The 21,034-nt window shown below is 42.5% G+C and overlaps 1 protein-coding gene across 2 annotated transcripts in view; it reads right to left on the bottom strand.

Annotated features, from left to right (window-relative positions):
- Positions 1 to 554: 554 nt before the first annotated feature.
- The window catches only part of EFCC1 (EF-hand and coiled-coil domain containing 1), an 84,382-nt gene continuing 63,902 nt past the window's right edge, over positions 555 to 21,034 (bottom strand). The window contains exons 3-8 of one of the 2 annotated variants that reach the window (XM_073352223.2): positions 19,811 to 19,956; positions 14,561 to 14,696; positions 13,675 to 13,840; positions 7,668 to 7,826; positions 4,517 to 4,586; positions 555 to 1,394 (exon numbers count right to left, since the gene is read on the bottom strand). In XM_073352223.2, the coding sequence (XP_073208324.1) occupies positions 1,261 to 1,394; positions 4,517 to 4,586; positions 7,668 to 7,826; positions 13,675 to 13,840; positions 14,561 to 14,696; positions 19,811 to 19,956 (811 nt within the window). In that variant the 3' untranslated portion in view covers positions 555 to 1,260. The remainder of the gene's footprint in view (positions 1,395 to 4,516; positions 4,587 to 7,667; positions 7,827 to 13,674; positions 13,841 to 14,560; positions 14,697 to 19,810; positions 19,957 to 21,034) is intronic. The other variant, XM_073352224.2, reaches the window with a different exon arrangement.

Below are 21,034 nucleotides of genomic sequence, written 5' to 3'. Positions count from 1 at the left end.
CCTTCTCTATAGGAAAACCTTTGTCCTAGGAAGGCTGTGCTTTCTAATCTGCATAATTTTTAATTCAGTGGTCTCGTTTTGTTCCCTGCATTATCTCAGGTAAATCGAGTTCTCTTCATATTCCCAGAAGAGCCTACTGTACATCTTTTTTTCATTACATAGATTCAGTAGAATGTCTTAAGAGCTTTGCCTTTTATTTTCTTCTGTTGATGATTGAGGAAGCAACAGCAACTTCGCAACACACTATCCTCTTATATTTGTCCCTGGGGATTCTCTTATTACTGAGCAGAATATATGCTTTCATGAGCATGTCCAGCATTTTGCTTCCATCAAGCTCTTTGCCTGCAAATGATGCCTTGCTTTATATCTTTACAATCTCATTTAAACTACATAGGATGGGAATGTCTTATATGTATATCATTTGCTAGTTGGTTGGTGAAAGACTAATATGAAGCTCTCCATTTCACTCCCTGTCTCTGCAGCCTTCCCAGTTCCTGGCAACTTGGGGAACAAGATCATTCTTCACTTTTTACTAAACAATTTAATGTTTAACATAAAATCTAAGATTATAATTAGCAAGGACAGTTACAGATTAATGTAAAAGCATTACTTCTAACGGATCTGTAATTACAAATACAAAATCCGCATGAACAGAAGCATAAATGTATCTCTAGAGTTAAATAAGATGTATAATCACAGTCACAAACACACCTACATTTATACATGGGTCTTTAACTTGCCCTACTGGCATATACTAGTATGCATATATCTTTATAATATAGTAATTTTGTCTCGTACTTTAAGAAAACAACATATGTATCAGCCAGTTAGTCTGTCTTCCACTATTAAATGTACTGGTTCAGCTATCAGAAGAGGAAAAATCTCTAGCTAATCGACAATCAGATATTCAGTTTGGGGTTTTCCTCTATTGAGCTGGTCAGTGTATTTGTAATACTTTTCGTTTGGTGGACTGGTACAGTTACAGTGCCATAATGTGGTGGTTGTCAGGCTTCAGAGATGGACATCAAGTAATTCTCATGAAATGTCAACACTTATAGAGGCCAGCTGTGAAGTTAGCTGAAGAATTAGAGGTCTTCCCAGAGGCAGTACACCTGTGATTTCATGGCTTAGTTGTCCTAACTTGTCCCTTTATTATTGAACTCCTCCAAATCTGGCAATCTTATTCTTCCATCCTCTGTTTAACATCGTATGATTTTAGATACTTGACTAATCATGATGAACTGCAGATGGCACTGTTGTTCAACAAGAGATAACCAGTGGGTTAGACAAGGACTGGTGACTTTGAGCATTCTCTAGAGCCTTGCTTTGTAGGAGTTCACAGGCAGCCAGCTCATGGTAGAGAGTATCTAGGACCTCAAGGATGTGAGCTTTTCCTTTAAAAGAAAATTTCAGAATACATTAGCATATTGGCAAAGCCAGGAAGATGCAGATTTTAACAGTCATAAGACTACCTCTCTTTCCCATAGGTGCAATTTCAAATATATGTAAGGGGACTGTTGCCCCCTTACTAACATTCAGTGGGGGTGTTTTGGTTGGCTAGCTCCCAGTACTAAAAGGGGACGGGTTGCTGGGAAATCAGGACCCTGAAACTGACAGTCCCCAGGTACAATGGGGAGAGGCCAATGCTCCAGGTCAGCCTGAATGACAGGGCAGGCAGGCAGGCTAATCAGGGAGTCAGGAGGCCAGGGGGTCCCGTCCTCCCTGTAAACTGGAATTGCCTTGGTCAGACAGCGTGGGGCCGAGGTAAGGAGAAAGCAGGGGCCCAAGCTGAGCTGGGGAGCAGAGCCGTGCCAGATCCAGAGGGACCAGAAAAGCAGCCCAGAGAGAACAGACTTGTCCTGGGAGCAGAGCTGTAGCAACCAGAGCCAGAGGGGCCAGAGAAGCAGCCCAGGGAGCTGGAGGCAGAGCAGCAGCAGCACTGAGAGAGAGTGGTGGAGCTGGGGCTGGAGCAGTCCGGAGCTGGGTGTGGTGAGCAGCTGGGGAGAGCAAGGGGGACCCTGGGCAGTGGGCCCACCCACAGGGAGATGCCTCACCCAGGAGGCTCTGCAGGCCAGGCTTAGAGGGGGATTGTAACCCTGACAGGGCAGGGGTGACACTGGGAAGAAGGGTCCTGCCACTTAAGAGCCTGAGAGCGTGTGGCCACCACCAGAGCAAGTGTCCAACCCGCAGCATCCCTGCAGCACAGCCAGGGCCTGAGAAGAAGGCCTGGGAACCTACAAGTAACAGACTGTGAACTGCCCTGACATTCCAGAGACACTGTTTGTGATGTTCCCATCCACAGAGCAGGGTGATGTGTTTTCCTTTAACCTTTCCCATTTTTCCTTATTCCTTTTTACAATTTATTTAATCAACAATTAGTTTATTTGCTTTAAATCATATGTAATGATCAGTGGGTCAGGGAAGTGTCCAGTGCAGAGAGAGTACCCCAGAGTGGGAACACCCTAGCCCTGGTCTTAGGTGACCACAGCAAGGTTGGGGGGTGAGCCCCCCAGGAATGCTGGGCCCAGCCTTGTTGGGGTTACAAGGACTCTGCCAGACAGGAGAGTGGAAGGGGAGTCCTCGAGGGCAGGGAGGCTTCTGGGTAAAGAAAGTGGGAGCAAGGACTCAGATCCTTCCGGTAGCCCATATCACCATGGTAGTGCAGATGCCAGGAAAGCTCCCTACAATAGTGGGACCAATCCCCCCTCTTACATATAGAATTCTGAATGTGGAGACCAGAGAATGAATTCTTCTGCATATCAAAGGGACACAGAATGGAACAGTACACAGGGACTGAGTCCTCTGCAGTTCCTCCTACTGCAAACTCTCTGCTCATTAAATCCCCTCATCCTTGTGATAACAGAGACTGATTTTTGAAATGTATTGGCTGTCTGTGTGCTGCACTGCATCAGCAGTTAAACTTCCTAAAACCCATCCCTGAAGGATGGGTACACCCTGCTGGTCTAAATACCTACTCATCATTCAAATGGAGACTGGATTCAAGTCACAGCAATGAAATGTAGCTAACTGAATCAGCCACTGGCGTAGCATTCTCACACAGTGAGAATGTTTGACTACAGAGATTTTGGAAAGCAGCTCATGTCACATCAAGTGCAAAGCCAGAAAATCCAAAGCAGAGGAAACATAGGGATTTTATAGCAAAAGTGATGCAGAACAGATAGAGAATATATTGATTTGGGCTTCATCAGCTTTCCCTCATTAAATACTTTGGTTCTCAATTATGTATCTCTGGAGGCTGAGCTGTGCTAGGGTTAGGGAGAGGGCATGTTGCCTCAGCGGCATTGCTTGGAGTAGTTATTTCCCTGTAAGGTAGGTACAATACCTCCTGGGTGCTGTGGGAAGTGCTGGACAGCTATCCCATAAGATGGAGCGCGGCCCTGCCAGAACACTTCCTCTGTACTCCTTGGAGCTGCTCAGAGGTCACTAGCTGCCACCTCTCTTTTGCTCCCCAGGCCTACAGCTCAGGTATGGCTGCCGTGTGTGTGTGTGTGTGTGTGTGTGTGCTCATGGGCAGCAGGAGGAGGGTTTGCTGTGCCATTTCCCCCTGTTCTCAGGACACCCAGGCTGGAGCGGCACCACTTTGATCGAGAATGTCTGGACACTGAATCACTGCATGCTACTGACAAGCCTTTTGTATGGCAAGAAGGCTCAGTGGAAATCAGAGCGTTTTGTACATGTTACTTTCCCTGAATTACTGTTGTTAGTATTCTGCAGAACAAACCCTCGGGCTGCATCTACCCTTTCATTATCTGTTCTTTGACCTCTCTCTGCCTAGTAAAAGCCCCTACAGGCAGTCTTCCTATGCAGACTAACTGGGTACAGTGTGCCAGCTTCTTTGAAGAAGGTAAATGCGAAAGCTCTGCTAACAGGGACAAAGTAATCACATTTAAACCTCCAGGCTGTGAAGCCTGCATGGTTCTTCCATAGGCAGCTCCTGCACAGTGGGCTATTGTCCAGGGAGATGAGTTTGCAAGTTTAATTTTTGTAACAAGAACACGAAAGGCTGCTATTAAAGGAGAGCAGGTTTGACCCACTGACTTTACTGAAAGATGCTGCTTTCCTTTGTAACTTCTCTTTAAGTCAGGCAGAGAAGAGCTCTAGACAATGGAATTGTAAATGTTGATGAGTGGTCAGTCTACAAACTAGGGGCCCACATTCTCCTCTCTGATACATGTGCAACCACACTGAAGTTGGAGGGATTTAATGTGTTTAGAAGGCAAAATCTTGCCCTGTGGGCAATTTCTATTGATTTCAGTGGGATGAAGAATTCATCTTAAGGATAAAATTCAGCATGATGCCCCAGTTTCTGTACTTTCAAAGATTTGAAGCCTTCATCTTTAGTAGGGGTCTTGCACAGTAATGTTTCCCCCTTTGGGAGTGTGACTTTGCTTTTCTGTCTACTGTTTACAAGGTATATAATCTGCCTCCCAAGTGACTCTAAATTACAAATATACTTTGCACATTTCTTATTCTTCATAAAGTTTTACTTTCTTACCATGTTGGGGGTCACGACAGGATTCCAAAGTGCTCAGCAAGATTTTTCCCAAGGCTCGCTTAGATATGCTCTTTAAAACACAAAACAATATCATGGAACAATTAACTCCCACACCAGCTTAATATACACAACAAAATCTAAATATATGTACAGTGGATTTGCACTTGAAAATGAAAACAAAATTAATTCCTCATAACATGGTGTCTTATTTTGGAATCTTTTTCAATCTTTGAGTCAAACTGCACAGTGAACAGAAGATTTGGGTGTCCCTGTTCTTTAGTTCCTGACTTTACCATAAGAATCTGCAGTAGTTCAAAGGGAAATGGAGAGCACAGAGCTGAGCTTTCAAAAGCTTGTGGCCAGAAAAATCCAGATGCATGGGCTTATCATGGAATGCAAGCAGGTTATAGGCATGCTCAGGACTATCAAAGTCCTGGCCAGGCTCATGCAAAAGCCCTTGTGTGTTGAAAGATGGGCAGTACAAATACATGAGTTGTGGGTGAGGCCTCAGAAATAGGCCCCCCATACCTATTTTCAGAAATGTCTGATACCATTTTAAGCAAACACAAACTAGGGGAAGTTACTGCATGTGTTCTTCAGGGGAAACAGCTGGGGAAGGTCCTTAATCAGCCCTCTCTTGGCTGCTGTCTACTGAGATCTATTTAACATTGAGAGTACCTCCAGTTTTTAGGGCTAAGGCAGCTTGGCTGGCCTGCCTTTGTAATGATTCCATTTTAGAAATGGTTGAGGCTGCCACATGGTGTTTAGAAAGCATCACTCTCAATTTGGTACCTAAATCTCGTTTGGGGGAGAGGAAGTCCTGCAGTCTAACTAGCACCCTCAGCCCACCTACCTGAAAGAGCAAGATGTTTTGATTAAACCCCAAGGAGTGGCAATAGGCAGAAACAATTCCTAAGAAAAGACAACTGCACAACTCACAACTGCAGTTCAAGTGTTATTGCATCTGCTTATTCACATGTCCCGTCCCATCCACCTCTTCAGAGTCCTACTTGTCTATAGCCCTTGGGTTTAGTGAAAGCAGGAACTCGGGTGTTTGGGAATGCATGACCCTTCAATTAACCTCTGTTCTGAACATTCAGTAATTCAAGAGGATGTTTGTTTGGTTCCAGACTGGCTTGGCTTTCTAGAAGGTTCCTGCACTTGTGTAATGCTGGGAATGCTGTATCCATAAGGGTGAAAATACAGAGGCAATATAGCCTTAAAAGCTTATTCATCTGTAACTGCAGTTTCTCATTCATCTGTCTAACGCACCTCCTCCATAGGACTCATGGGACTTTCTTCAGGCTCTACAGGGGATCCTGTAAATCATCTTTCTTTATTCACTGGAGCTAGGGAACATGACCACACACAAAGGCATATTTCCAGCAATGATTAGCATCAAGCAGTATTTTCACAACAATGTAGCACATTGTGTGATGGATCATCTCCTAAGCTGGAATGATTTTCAACAACACGGCTGACCAGTGAATGACGTGTCGAAGTCTTGACACGGAAAGTTCTCATGCCTGCTGTCAATCACAATCAGTCATTCTTTGCCAGCTTAATAGTACATCCTTCATTGGGTTGGATTGTTATTGATCCATGTGGCAAGCAGTGTCAGACTTGGGATGTGAAAATAAAATGGGCTATGCGAAGCACTAAAGTAAGGTAACATAATTTGAGATACTGCATTTGTTCCCTAGAGTCAGCAGTAGACACACCAGCATACTTCAGGCATGGTGAAGTCGTTGTATGTGGGAATAATCTAATTAAATACACAGTGTACAGCTCTGCTGAAAATTCAGGTGATGCTCTGAATCCTAATCTAAAAAATTAACTCCTAAAAGTGCAATGCAGACTGTACAGCTCCTAACATACCCCATGTTCAACAGCTTATCCAGCTTGCTCATCTCTTGGTTAATTCTCACCACTTCCCCCTGCCTGAAGCAGGAATTTTAAAATAGCTTTTTAAGGAGGACTGACCCATCACATTTTAAATAAGAACCAGTTTGTGTTGTGATTCCATCAGCTCTGATTAACTAAATAGCCCCTGTCTGGGTTAGTACTTGGATGAGACGTTTCTCAAAAACATCTCTGGTTCTGCAGGAAGTAGTTTTGCTCCTTCTGTAAGTTGTACTCGTCTTGCTGCACTAATGCTCCTATATGATGCAGCTGGATGTGCTAGAAGACTGAGGAACTGTTGTGTAATGTAGCAGGCTGCTGCATTTGAGTCCAGCACTGACCGTACATCAGGCTGGTATTTCAGTGCTTGGGAATGAAAAGAGTTATAGAAATGTAAGAGGATTATGTTCATTTCCTTTTTTCAGTAACATGTGGATGTGCATAACCTATGCCTGGTGCATTCTGGGGGTGTGCCAGGCAAAGGCCCTTTAAAGTAGTGGCAATAGGATCAGACAAGTATTTCTCAGGCCTGTTTCTACTGAATTGAAGGCAGTCAGGCTGCCACTAACCCATTCCCAAAAATATTTCCTGTGGATGTGGGGGCGAGCAGGCCTAACTTGTGCACTCCAGAGACTTCAGATGGGGAAAGAGAGGTCAGTCTGATGTGAGGGGATTTATTTCTAAAGCTCTATCACTGGGGCAGTGTTGAAAGCCAGCAGGCTCCTTCCAGAAGACAGCTGAAATAAAAATAATCCTACACCCAGCCTTTGAGAAAATATGATGTGGTTCTGCAGTATTGACTGATCCTTAGAAATTCATATTGCAGAGCAATCCATGCAGTGATGTAGGTATGCTCCCAAAGAACAGCTTCTTATATGTGCTGTGTGTTTGGGTGGGTCATATGCTATCAATTTAATATTTGATGCATTTTCTTCTGGAGGACTAAATCCTGCCCTGAAAGGGGCTTGGACCTGATTTAGTGGATTTTTAGAAAATCTGAAACTACTATGATTCCAAACTTTTGTTCGGAAGGAGGGGAAAGTTTTTGGAGAGTCACACATAAAAGCTTCTAGGCTTTTCCTCTTTGCTGCAAGGCAACCATTGGAGCTGATGGTTCCAGTGGCAAAGCTGTGTGTCTTGCATGTAAGGGAACCCTTGCATTTGGATGTAAGGTACAAACATCCTTTTCAGTTTGAGAGGGACGCTATCAAAACCAGCTCCCGTTCTTTGGACTACTTTCTTGCCGTACCAGGTCTTGAAGTTGTTGAAGAAGCTGTAAAACATCCATGAGCTTTTCTTCCACCAGGGACAGCCTAACTCTCTCAGTCTCCAACATCTGTAGCTCCATCTTCAACAATTCAGTCTCCTCCACCTTTTGTTGCAGTTCACCTAGCATTGGGCCTTTCATCTGGACAACGACACAGGAAGTTAAAAGCATTGGAGCTTTTGTTCTCTTGCATAATAATTGCAAAGCTAACTTTTTTCCTCCAGTCTGGGTAAATGTCAGTTTGCTCCAGAAAACTACTCTGAAGGGAAATTCTTCACTTTGTTCTATTGCTATGTTTCTTTAAGGCACTGAATAAATGCTGCTAGGAAATGTATTTGCTCTTCTACTTCATGACATTTCATTCAATATTTGGTGTAATCCCAGACTACTCAGAAATTGTAACTGTTCTCATTCTGAATTCTGTACTTCAGCCTTTCTTATATCTATATTTTTCAAGGAAGGATAAATACAGAGAGGGCTCTGCTTCTCTCACAACTTTCACACTTTTTTCTATCCCATCCACTATGCATAGAACACAGACTTATTAAATAAAGTAATAAGTAGGTGATTTAGTCAGCAAGTTTCTTGTCAGCATCTTGGGAAAAGTGAGTCTTGGGGAAAGATTTAAGACCCTGATTCAGCAAAGCATTTAAGCACATGCTTAAATGGGGAGAGGGCAATGGTTTTCAGACCAGCTCAAGAAAGCCCTGTTCGAATAAGGCACTGAAGCAGGCTGAAGGGTAGCCTATGGAAGTACTCATGCGCTTAACGTTAAGCATGTTGATTAAGTGGTTTGTTGGATCAGGACCTTCCTGAGCTACTGCAAAGCCAATCTCTAGGACTGGCCAATAACCAATAAAACATGGGTCTCCCACATTCCCAGTCAGCATCCTAACCACCAGGCTATAGGATCAGTTTCTCTCCCCATCTTTTCTGTTGGAGCTGTTCTACTTTGTAAAAGTAATTAAATATTCTGTGGACCAGGCCAGAGAGATACAAACTCTGTAGTCAGTCTCCCACATCTCAGGCAAGTGCTCTAGCTACCAGCCTACATATTTTGATGGAACAAAGTCATGTTGAAATATTTTTGACCAGTTCTAATAACCTCTCCTCATTTAAGCATTTGCACAAGTGCTTTGCTGAATAGGGGTGGATTTTAACACGTGCTTAAACTTAAGTATCTGCTTAAGCACTTTGCTGAATCAGGGTCTTAAATCCTTCCTCACAACTTACTACTTCCATATGTTTACAAGAAACTGTCTAAGTCATCTACTTATTTGTTTCATGTATTTTTCTTATGAGTTAAATGCTCATTTAGTGGCGGGAGGATGTAGTTGGGAGGAGAGGGCATATGGAGGCTGGTATCAAAGCTGGGTTTTGGTGTGGAAGAGAGTCAAGAAGGCAGCATTGTTGAGGAAGGGCAACTTAATGTTTAACTTACAAGTTTCATTTTTGTAAAGAAATAGGACTTGTGCCTGTCATCATCCTGATCACCTCGGTTGTACGTTGTATCCCTTTTCCTACCTCTTGCCTGTCAGATGCTATGCCGTCTTTGGAACAAGAACAGTCTTCCTTGCTGGTTGGAAAATGCCAAGATGCTAATGTGACCTAAATGATAGTAACCAGCTCTGAACAGGTTTCAGAGTAGCAGCCGTGTTAGTCTGTATTCCCAAAAAGAAAAGGAGTACTTGTGGCACCTTAGAGACTAACCAATTTATTTGAGCATAAGCTTTCGTGAGCTACAGCTCACTTCATCGGATGCTTATGCTCAAATAAATGTTAGTCTCTAAGGTGCCACAAGTCCTCCTTTTCTTTTTGCAGCTCTGAACAACGTGCAGTTCGGATGACTTAATCTATATCCTCTGCCAAATAGTGACTTGAGAGTTCCTCAGTGAACACCAATTTTGCAGGAGCTATGCGAACAAACGACTAGTTGTCTGTACATACACCCAACATAATCACCATCACCGGGGAGCAGTCAGGCTAAGGCACAATTAATGCTCTCTGAGGTTGTGGGGAGGGAATGGTCTATTGTGAATTAATCTTATTGCTTCTTTCAGCTAGCAGAGTTCCTCCTTTCCTCTTCTGCACTGCAGATATCCTGCACATCATAGGTGCTGCCCATTCCAGAGAGAGAGAGTCCCGCAAATCTGCGGATACCTACTTTATATCCGGGATAATTTTTGCGAATTTTGTATCAGCACAGGGCTCTAATTACAGCCATGTACAAACACGTGAAGCAGAGCTGTATTTTCCCCTCGCATCTGTACAATGCAAGGGACAATATATCAATGAAAGGGGGGCAGGGGAGGAAAGGCCTTTATCTGCTTAATCAGAGCACTTCTTTCTTAAAAATTTCTGGGACGTTTCCCCAATATTCTAGCCCCTCTGATTCTCTTCTCCTGCACCACCCTCCTCATGTGTTAGGCAGCAGCTGCTTCTTTCACAAACAGCTATTCTGAACCTGAACAGCCCTCTGCATCGACAACCAACAGGAACCCAGTCTGCCCCTTTGACAAGATTTTTTTTCAGAGCATCTTATCTTTAGCCACACTGGAGGAAAAAGACACATGAACTTGGATGTCCTCTGCTGCATGCTAGTGCAAGGCAGCAGACCCCATGCTGTTTGCCTTCAGTCACTAAACAAACTCTTCTGGAAAAAACTCAGTCTTTTCTCTTTAGTTTGCATGCCTCTTTAATTCTGCCCACCCAGCATTCAGCTGTCCAATGTCATAACCACCTGCTTTAGTTTTTATAGATACTCTGCTCGGAATATCACTGGATATTTCTGCTGTTGTCTCCTTGTCCCAACCTCGCCTATGGTGCTCTTTCTTCTGCACCTCCCAGTCTGCTGCTATTATACTAACTTTCCCAAGACAGTTCTTACCTCTTGATGCTCTATCACCACCTACTATGAAATAGATGCTAGTTTCCCTTCATCCCCTAGTCTGTTTACATCTAAGATGTATGTAGTTGCTTTTGGTGCTTTACTGTTCCTCCAGCAGTTGAAGATGGTGGCTCAATGTAGGTTGAAAAAGTTCTCCAAGGTAGTTTGCTTCACATAGGCTATATCTATCATCTTCTCTGACTCCATTTGTTGCAAGTTAGATGATGACGACTATAATAAAGTATAGATTGTTCCCTAAAATAGATATGGAGGAAGGATGATCGATTTTTAAGGCACAGGACTGGGACTCTGGGTTCCAGCTTTGTTATAGACTTTCTGGTTGGCTGTGGGCATGTCGCTTAATCTGTCTCATCTGTGAAATGGGGATACTTCCTTACCTCAAAGGGGATCATGAAGTAAAATTCATTACTGCTCATGGGGTGCTCACATACTAACATGAGAAGTGCAACAGAAATACCCAAATACAAAACCAGGATATAGAGATTTGATAAATTATGTTTGGCAATTTTTAGTTTCTTACTAAACTCCTTTCTTTCTGTGTTTACCATTGTTTGGTACAGAATCTGCTAGTGAATTGTCCCTATTTGAAGACTCTGGACCAGTCTCAAAAGTGGGGGCTCATTTCCATCTGCGTGTATTAAAATAAAGAGAGAGAGAGAGAAAAACACATGCAGACATAACTAAATGTGCAAACTTGCACTTGTGCTTGGAAATATTCTTGCATGATTACCTATTTGCACACAAGGGCGCATTTTTGACAGGTGTAAATTAATTCTCTCCTTTTTGATTAATTTGGCCTTGCAAAGCTGAGACATTTGTTCATAGCACAAAGCTTTGTAAAGTGCTGATATATCTTTAGAATTTTCTCATGTTTTCCTTAATCTATCCTCTAAGCCTGACACCTTCATTAACCTGTCCTTGGTAGATGGTACTTAGACTTTTCAGTTATTGAGAATTGGAGCTCACTATAAAAGGAATCAAAGTTAGCTCCTCTTTTATCTTCTGGTTTTTGTAGTCTTAGATTGGATCAATGATTGGTCAATATGTGCGGCTCTTGCTCTTCACCTGCCTGCTGACGTTGTTTGTGTGATCTTTCAGAATTGGTTTTGTAAATCTAAATAACAACCTGTTGCTATTTGTGTGCTAGCTTCCCCAACTCAACATGGAAAGTGACAGCTTGTTTTCGTGGTTTCTTTATTAAACCAGGAAATGTATTTAATTTGGTGAGAGAGGGTATTAAGAGTTTTCCTGCACGCTTTTTGTGCATTTAGAAAGTTCAGGTGAGCATTCACTTTTTCAAAACTGATCTTTGCTCCTTTCAGGATCACCATCTCTCATTGCCAAAGAGCTTTGCAGCAGCAGTAGCACCAAGCTAACCAACCAACTAAAATTATGCCTTCATACCAGCAATATACAGTCCATTAGATTTGCAATTCATCTAATGACAAAGGCAAATTGATTCACAAATGATGATTTTTAAATTTGTGGTTATGCTACGATCTATGTGAAGTTTATCTTGGGTTTTTTGGTATGATTTTTAGGAAAAGCTGATACTTTTTTTCTGGAATACTAGTATAACTACTAAAAATTTATAATGGACTTTTTCTGAGAAAGTTACACAGAACTCCTATCCATCAGCAGAGGTTACAAACAGGACATTCCTAGCTCTGCAAAAGGAAGATGAATACATCTAAGAGTGTGAGTGGAAGGCAAGGAAAAGAGGTAAACCTGGCCACCATCTGTAAGAATAGAGTAAATTTAGCTTTTTATGTGGCTGGTGTTTAAGCAGCACAGAAGCAAAGCGTTCCATTCACCTAGGTAATATTACGGGGATACATTGTCATAGAACCTAGTGTACTGACAGTATTCAATCCCTACTACACTGTACCAGGTGCAAGTATGTCTTCCTTTCATTTTCCACACTTTTCCCCTTAAGCAAATTTCATTGTGTGTGGGGGTGGGAGGGGAGAGCATGTCCTTGAAACAGAAATCTTGATAAAGCCACTGAGTGGCAACATGCAGAAAAGTTGAACGTTCAGCTATGAATTTAAACAGACCTTAGTGGTTAATAAAATCATTCCAAAAACACTAAGTCCACAAACTTCTTTTGAGCAAAGGAGCATAAAAGAGCCAGTTTTTGGTTATGAAGCAGATGAAACTTTGGAACAAATTAGGCTAAAACAATGTGAGGTGATAACATTTTTATAGTATTCACAATTATTGGCACAGAAACAAATGAATTGCCATACCCAATCAGGCAAGTTGTAAGGCAGTTTATGGCCACATTTTCTCCTCCTCCCCCTTATTCCCCTCCAGCTGTACCAAGGTATTATATGCTACTTACTTGCTTCTCTGTTGTACAGATGACTATCTGGGCCATGTTCTGTATTCATTACTTTTAAATACATCTGTCAGGGAAAGACTGGTGGCATTTACACAGATGAGTAGCTGAGGTTTTGTGCATTTAAATAAGATTAGGTGAAGATACTGAGACAACACATTTGTCTTTTGAACCTTGAAGTTATGTCCACACTAGAAATTGAGGTAACCCCAGCCCCGCAAGGCTGAGATTGAGATTTTCTGTCTGTCAGTGAGCTGTAAGATTTAATCTAAGTTGAGCACCTGCAACTGAGCCAACTGGAGGTGTATTTACAAAGGTTATTTTGGGGGACTGGTGAGAAGATTGGTAATAGTATATGTGAAGCCTTTCACCCAGTGCTGAGACACCACAGGGGAACCATGTATTTTCTGCACCTACTATCAGTCCCGTGCCTTTTCCACCTATTAAATCCACATGGATATCTGACAGAATTTTAAACACGTTATTTTGTTAAAACAGCCTGTGTTGCACAGTATAGACCTTCAGATCCATGGACGTTCATGCAATAGTCATATTGGAAGTGCTGTTGCCATGGAAAGCTAGGACGTGGCCCCACTTCTGAAATGGTGACATTGTGGTGAGGCATCAACAAGGTTGAAAGCTAACAGAAATTAGATGTAAATACAAAACATGAGTATTTAAAATATTAATGAAACGAATCCTGTGTGTACATAAAATAAGGTAAACCTCGCACTTGTTACCTCCTTCATGTTTGTTTCCAGTTTTTTCACTTCATTCCCTTTCATCTCAAGCTGTTCAGTTAACTTGGTGATTCTCTCTGCTAGCTCCACAGTGGTATTCTCATGGTCGTCATTATTGGTGCTCCCAAAATAAGACATCAGTTTCTTCACTATTTTGTCATCACATCTATGTTTTAAAAAGAAAAATTAGTGAAACCTCCCAGCCAAGGTCAGGCTGCTTAAGAGCTATGACTGGTTTCCTGCTGTTCTCCTGGCATCTCATAAATTCAAACTTGTGACTTTGACCTATAGAGCTCTTTATGGTTTGGGTCCCTACTATACTGGTTTTCAATCTCCTCTTAGTTGACAGCTGAGGAGCCTGAACTAACATCTTCTACATTTTGTACAGCTGGAAAGAGACTGGGGTCAGACTGGAAAGCCTGTTCACCCATGGCATTACTGGAAGGGGGATTATGATGGAAAAGATCTTTTCTGGAGAGTAGGGGGAGATTTCCCAGAAGGAATTCTAATACAGAATGATTGTTTATGCAATAAAGACTCATGTGACATGTTGGGGTATGCATGCTGAGAAAGCCCAAGGTCCACATGCTAGAGGGAAATCTATCTTTTTACTTTCTTCTCTAGCATTGAGTAAAGTTCAGGCACATGCACATACCTTCCCCTTCCACTCCCCAATATTTCACTTTCCTCTCTGACTCCGGTTAGGATCAGATGAGTATATTACATCCAATCTGTGTCCTGTGACTGGGGGATTGCTACCTTTTGTTTCTGTGAAATAGTTTTATCATTTCTTACTGAAGCCACAATACTTCTGAAATCTTTTAAATCGTGATACAATTTGCAATGGGACAACCAAAGCCTAAACACTAATTTCCGTGAAACATACCCACTTCCACAACAGGGGACTCTGTCCAGAAGTTTCTTCAATTCAGCCACCTGGGATTGCTGGTCCCCTATCCACTTCTCCTCCTCTTCATCTGAGGCAGCCTGGCCCTCCACAGAACGGAACATCTGGTCTTCCACTGGGGAAAAGAACAGCCACTTAGCTGGAGCTAAAGCTTGGTCATGCTCATCACCTTTTGGATACTTAATTCTCAACACCACCTATTTAGGTGAAAGTGAATCTAATGTGCTTAAGAGGGAAATGACATATTTACATAATAGCATAAAAATACTTCCATACCTTTTTAGCAGCATGTGAGATAAAATTAGTGGTTCTAAGATTTGATCCACTGCAAACAAGTATTTAGTGGGCAGCATCAGCAATAGTTTTGTTCTGAGCACTAAACCCTGAATTTATATCAGTTTAAATCAATTTAAACGTAGTCTTTTAATTTTTAATTGTTTTAATAAAGTGCAGTGTCAGATCATTAAAATGCACGGTTTCAGTAGTTAGCAATTGTTTGCAGTGGTGTTGTTGTAGTCATGTTGGTCCTAGGATATTAGACAGGGTGGGTGAAATTATATCTTTTATTGGCCCCAACTTCTGGTGGTGAAAGAGACAAGCTCTTGAGCTGTGTAGCTTGAAAGCTTGTCTCTTTCGCTAACAAAAGTTGGTCCAATAAACGACATGAGCTCACCCACCTTATCCCACAAAGTAAGCAAGTCAAACCATCTATAAACAATCTATAAAGCTTATTTCTTCATAAATATAAAGTTCTTAAACCTTAAACAATATTTCACGTATAGTGTATGTGCACATTTAGTTACAGTCTGAGGAACTAAGTGCTTTTAGTGTAAGGTATTAGCTTTGTGTGTATGAACGAGTGATGGTGCCCTCTAGAGGCAGGCATGAAAAGAAGATATGAGATCTGCACCTTCAACTAGCTAACGCAGAGGTGGGCAAACTACAGCTTGCGGGCCACATCCGGCCTGCGGGACCCTCCAGCCAGGCCCTTGAGCTCCTGGCCTGGGAGGCTAGCCCCCAGACCCTCCCCTGCTGTTCCTCCTCCCCTGCAGGCTCCGTGCCGCACCGCTGACCCAACACTCTGGGCGGCCGGGCAGCGCAGATGCAGTCACGGCCTGACCCGGTGCTCTGGGCAGTGTGTCTATAGCACCGCTAGCCACCGGCGCTCCAGGCAGCGTGATAAGGGGGCGGGGGGGAGGGGTTGGATAGAGGGCAGAGGAGTTAGGAGGTGTGGTCAGGGGTCGGGGGTGTGGTCAGGGGTTGGGGTGGTCAGAGGGTGGGGAACAGGGGGGTTGGATGGGGCAGGGGTCCTGGGGGGGGCAGTCAGGAATGAGGGGGGGGGGTTGGATGGGGCGGCAGGGGGCAGTCGGGGGGGATCTGGGGGTGGCCAGTTAGAGTGCAGGAGGTGGTGGATGGGGCAGGAGTCCCGGGGAAGAGAAGTGGGGTGGGGGGCAGGGATAGGAGGCAGGGGCTGGGCCACGCCACTCCACGCCACGCCTGGCTGTTTGGGGAGAGAGAGCCTCCCCTAACCGGCCCTCCATACAATTTTGAAAACCTGATGTGGCCCTCAGGCCAAAAAGTTTGCCCGCCCCGAGCTAAAGGCTCGAGGTCAAGTGATAGAGGCTTGTGTTTTAGGAACTGAAGAACCAGAGCTCTAACCTTAACTACTTCTGTGTCTACGTGTGTGGGGGAGAGTGGGAGATTTATATAATTGTCTGTAGACTTGAATTTTATTTGCAGTTGGCACCCAAACTGTGCTGTAGGCTGCTGCCTATGGGTTTGTTACAATAGACTACAATATTCACGCAGCCCAGGAAATAAAATTCAGCCATCTTCAAGATACAGACCTCTTCTGCTCAAGTTTAAAGAACCATATCCATTAGCTGGCACTAGTGGTAGGGCTTGTTATGTAATCTCTTTGCCTCACCCTCTATTGGCAGAAGGGCTGTAATCACAAAGATTTGGGTAGGTCTGATGTACTGTATTCTATCCTTTAGAGGGCAGTTTTGTTGCACATACAGGCCAATACATTCATCTTTTACCTGGCTACAAGCCTAAATGGTACGATACCAGCTCCCCTGCTAGGTATATTTTCTACAATTAAAAAAGGCAATCTGGTTTCTAGTTATGTTTTAAAAATATTGGACAGTGGCATGCTAATCCAATTTGCCTTCAAATGGGGTTCCATTTACCTAATTGATGGGTTATCACAATCAATAACTGATCTGCTGAGCAGGTTCCCTGCAGTATTACATAGTGTTTGTAGATTTATATTGCAATGCTTAACGCTAGGCAAAAAGAAAAGGAGTACTTGTGGCACCTTAGAGACTAACAAATTTATCTGAGCATAAGCTGTAGCTCACGAAAGCTTATGCTCAGATAAATTGGTTAGTCTCTAAAGTGCCACAAGTACTCCTGTTCTTTTTGCGAATACAGACTAACACGGCTGCTACTCTGAAACCTGTCATAATGTTAGGGAAGTTAACTTCCTAGAACTGCTTTTCCTTCAGAACTCTTCACATTGCCAAAACAAAGAATTCCCTTCAGATCTTCAATCTGTGATACATTAGTAGTACACATTTTTGCATAATCACTTACATTATCTTGCTAATGGAGTTCAACAGAAAAGGGATCAGGGTTACAGTGGTTGTGGGGGTAGCAGAATTGTTGATGAGCCACCGATGTTACAGAACGACATCAATTCCTTTAAGACTTGCAGACTGTCATGTTTGTTCTACTAGTCAGTGTCGCATATGCCATGTGCAATACACAGATTAGCTCTTTGCAAATGGCAAGGGGGGGGGAAGAACACAAACTTTCAAGCAGCCCTAATGCTTGCATATTTGAACCACTATTTATCACTTCTTCCACATGTGGAAATGCCACTTTCTGTAAATGAACATGTCCACTTACACATCCACTACTGTCATCACAACAGCATGACATAGCAGATACTACCTTTTACATGTCCTTTACTGCCTATGGTTATTAGGACTGGAAACCAGAGAGCCAAGTGAAATCTCTTACATGGCACCACAAACAGCCATATAAATTGCATAAGACAAATATTCTCAGGCTTGTTAAATCTAATTATCTAATTACACACTGTTCAACCATAGTTACACATTCTCTTCTGCAATGAGAAATTAAAATTTATAAAAGACCTACAAACCATACATCTATAATGCATGAAATCATCTCACCTGCCAACCCTAGAGCTGTGGGAAGCTGACTAATTTTGTTTGTGCAACTTTCCAGTTTCATTCTGAGTGATTTTTGTCACTCCTGTCCTTGCACACCAAAATTGGTCTTTACTGGAGAAAATGTCTATTTTCATATTGTAAAGGTGTGAATATGACTTTTTTTGTATCATTCTTGATAGGAAAGTCATTTAAACTAGAAATACAGGTTATTTTAGCTTGGAAATGAGGCCTACCTGAACAAAATGTTATGTGAAAATGGGCTCATTTTTTAGTTCCTAACCTTAGAAATTTTTGAAAATTTCAAGTATTTTTGCATTTGAATATTTTGCAAATCTCTGGTCAGCTCTTCATCCAGGATTTTAAAATAGCACATGTAAAAATTGGGTGGTTGGTGAATATTTACAGATCTTAGATCCATTAGTAAAGATCTTTTCACTTATGCAAATGTGTTCCCATGGGAGACCTGAGGATTTACACCCTCTCTCAGCTCACCTCCACCCCACCATAAACAGCCTATGTGAAGGCCATCATCTTTCCAGCAGAGAACTGGCTGGGACACCACTTACAGACTTTTAAGTGCCTCCCTTCAGTCTGTTTGAGAAGATGTTGATCAAAGCGTGGTCTGAACTACCCATCTCCCCCACCGCATTTGAAAAACACGTTGCAGCCACTTGCACACTGGGATAGCAACCACAATGCTCTTTGTGGGGTTGCAAGAGCTGCTAATGTGGCCACGCCAGTGTGCTTGCAGCTGACAGTGTGAACACACATGGCAGCGTTTTTCCTGCTGCAGTCTCCGAAGGCTGGTTTAACTCCCAGCTCTCTACATCTGCAAGCCAAGCCCTAAATCTCTCACATGACAGTACAGAGCCACTGTCACAAAGCAATCAGATCAGGTCTATGCTGGCCGTTTTGTTGTATTCAACTCAAATTAAAAGTACAGAGATGCCTTTAGAAAATCATGCTAGAAGCACTTCTTATTACCACTCCCCTAACAGACACCCATATGCACAGCTGCACTCTAGCAGAACAAAATACCTGCATTTTATTTTATAATCCAGGACCCCAATGACATCTCTCTCTGTTTGTGGAGGGCATTATTATATCACACTTCCAGGCCTACACTTCAGAAGTCAAATTTAGCTGTTCACCTTCAAATCTCTTCTCAATGGATTTCTTCTGTAGCACAATTTCTTGCTCATGGTTAATTCCTAAGCAGCCTGACATTTGTCTTCATTTGCGTGTAGCTGTGTCCAACACCACCAAGAGAAACTCAAGCTCTAAGTTTGCAATTGCTGTCTACTTGGCATATAAACCATTACCAGGATCAAGGTCCTTAGGATAAGAAGGCAGCTTTCTTAAATGGCTCTCATCATTACAGCATATAAACGAGCCAACAAAGTTTGTCATCCCATCCGGAGTCCCTATAATTCTTTTCTCTATAGAAGTCCAGTGGTATTCTGTGTAATTATTCACTAGCGCCAGTCTTCGGAGACCTGTTGGCTTTACGAGACTTTCAAACCATAGTATGTGCAATCCCATGGGAAATTGCAACAGAATGGCATGTTTATAGCAGTAGTTAGCATTACATGCTCTAAACCAGTCGGATCATTCAAAATTAGATAGGGGATACGGTTGTTTTCAAAGAGTATGTGGAATATTAACTGTAAATGATTTTTTTGGAGCTGATTGTAACTTAAAGTTCCCAGGTATTATTCATACAGAAGCTAGGACCACTTACTAATAAGCAAGAAAAAAAGTCACTCTGGTTCCAGTGAATTCTAGAAATGAGGTGATTCTTTCGAGTGTTAGTTACAAGTGACATGTTCAGGTTTTTAATAAACATAAGACATTTTTTGAGAGGAAACTGACTTTTTGTTTAAGGTTTCAAAATTCATTAGAATTAGTCCGTGGCTTTGATTGTTCAAAATCTTTAACGCAAATATTAGTTTGTCTGCTGAGAATCTGACACATCATTGAGGAAATAAAATAACTAGGGATTCTGCACTTAAAGGATTCTCTATACCGTTCTCTGACATCCCTGCTCCCCCAGTGGGTGAGCTTCGATCCAGTTGCACAGCAGATAAACAGTGTCTTCCATCCAGCAGTGCTGCTCCTTCTTTTTGCTTTGTGCTGCCTCTTGAAGGAAGCTGAAGCTTCAGAACTTCTGACCTGGAGAAGAAAAGGCAAAAGAAGGTGGACGTTTAGTAAACTTCCAGTAAACTGGGTGAATGTGCCCAGCAGAGGCTGCTTTGCCCCATTAACCATTCTGCTAAAATGAAATTGTTCAGACATACTTCGGAAGCACAGGGGCATCTGCATTCAATGCCTATTAAACATAGCCCTCAAGGGTAGTTTTAAAAGACTTTATTAAGAATCAGAGAAAGATGGAATTAAACTATTCTTGGACTTAGGAATTAATAATTAAACAAACATTACTTACAGCTTTTAGTTAAAATTCAAGACGTCTCTAAAACACAGTCTACTTTGGTCATAAAATCTGCCTTCTCCACTGACACTGATTATGTGTCTGATTTTCCAGTGTGGAACTTTACTCAGGGCAGCAAATCCTGTATTTGGACACTTATGTTGGTGCTTAGATTTATAAATGTCAGTTTTACATGCTTAAGCACTGGGCCAAAGTTGAAATTCACTCTGCTGAGCAGAGTTGGTGCAAGGCTTTTCAGGGAACTTAACCCCCACTTCAGCTTTTAAAGTCAGCACTAAACTAGGATTTAAGTATCTCTAGGTCTTTGTGTGGGGTCCTCTGCACTGGGATGACTGAAGAAGTGTTGTATTAACAGAAATACTTATCATTGCTATTGCTTTTCACAGGTTTAAAACACAAACACAGATAAATTAGACCTCATAATACCCTCATAAGACAGGTATTACCCCCATTATACACGTGGAGATACTGAAGCAAAGAGATTGTGTCTTGTCCTAGAACATGCAGCAAGGCCAGTGGCAGAATTAGAGTTAGACTTTAGTACATTGGGCAGCTAACCTGGTGCTCAGTCAATCTGAACAAAGGTTTTTAGGAAAATGCCTACTGTTCTATCCCTTTCAGGTAACAAAGATGAAGTGCTGTCAGAGACTGAAGTCAAAGGAGGTGCTAGAACAGAGTGACAAATTAAAGACCAAGAAGTCACAGTTCAGAAGGTACTTAATGAAGTGGCTGAACTGTTAGCAGCTGATTTTAGTGAGATTGTTATCCTGAAGGGTTGGAAGGTCACAAATGTTGTACCTA

Source organism: Lepidochelys kempii, chromosome 7 (genome assembly GCF_965140285.1).
Source record: "Lepidochelys kempii isolate rLepKem1 chromosome 7, rLepKem1.hap1, whole genome shotgun sequence".
Lineage (NCBI taxonomy): Eukaryota > Metazoa > Chordata > Testudines > Cheloniidae > Lepidochelys > Lepidochelys kempii.
This window is presented reverse-complemented; position numbering and strand designations above follow the sequence as displayed.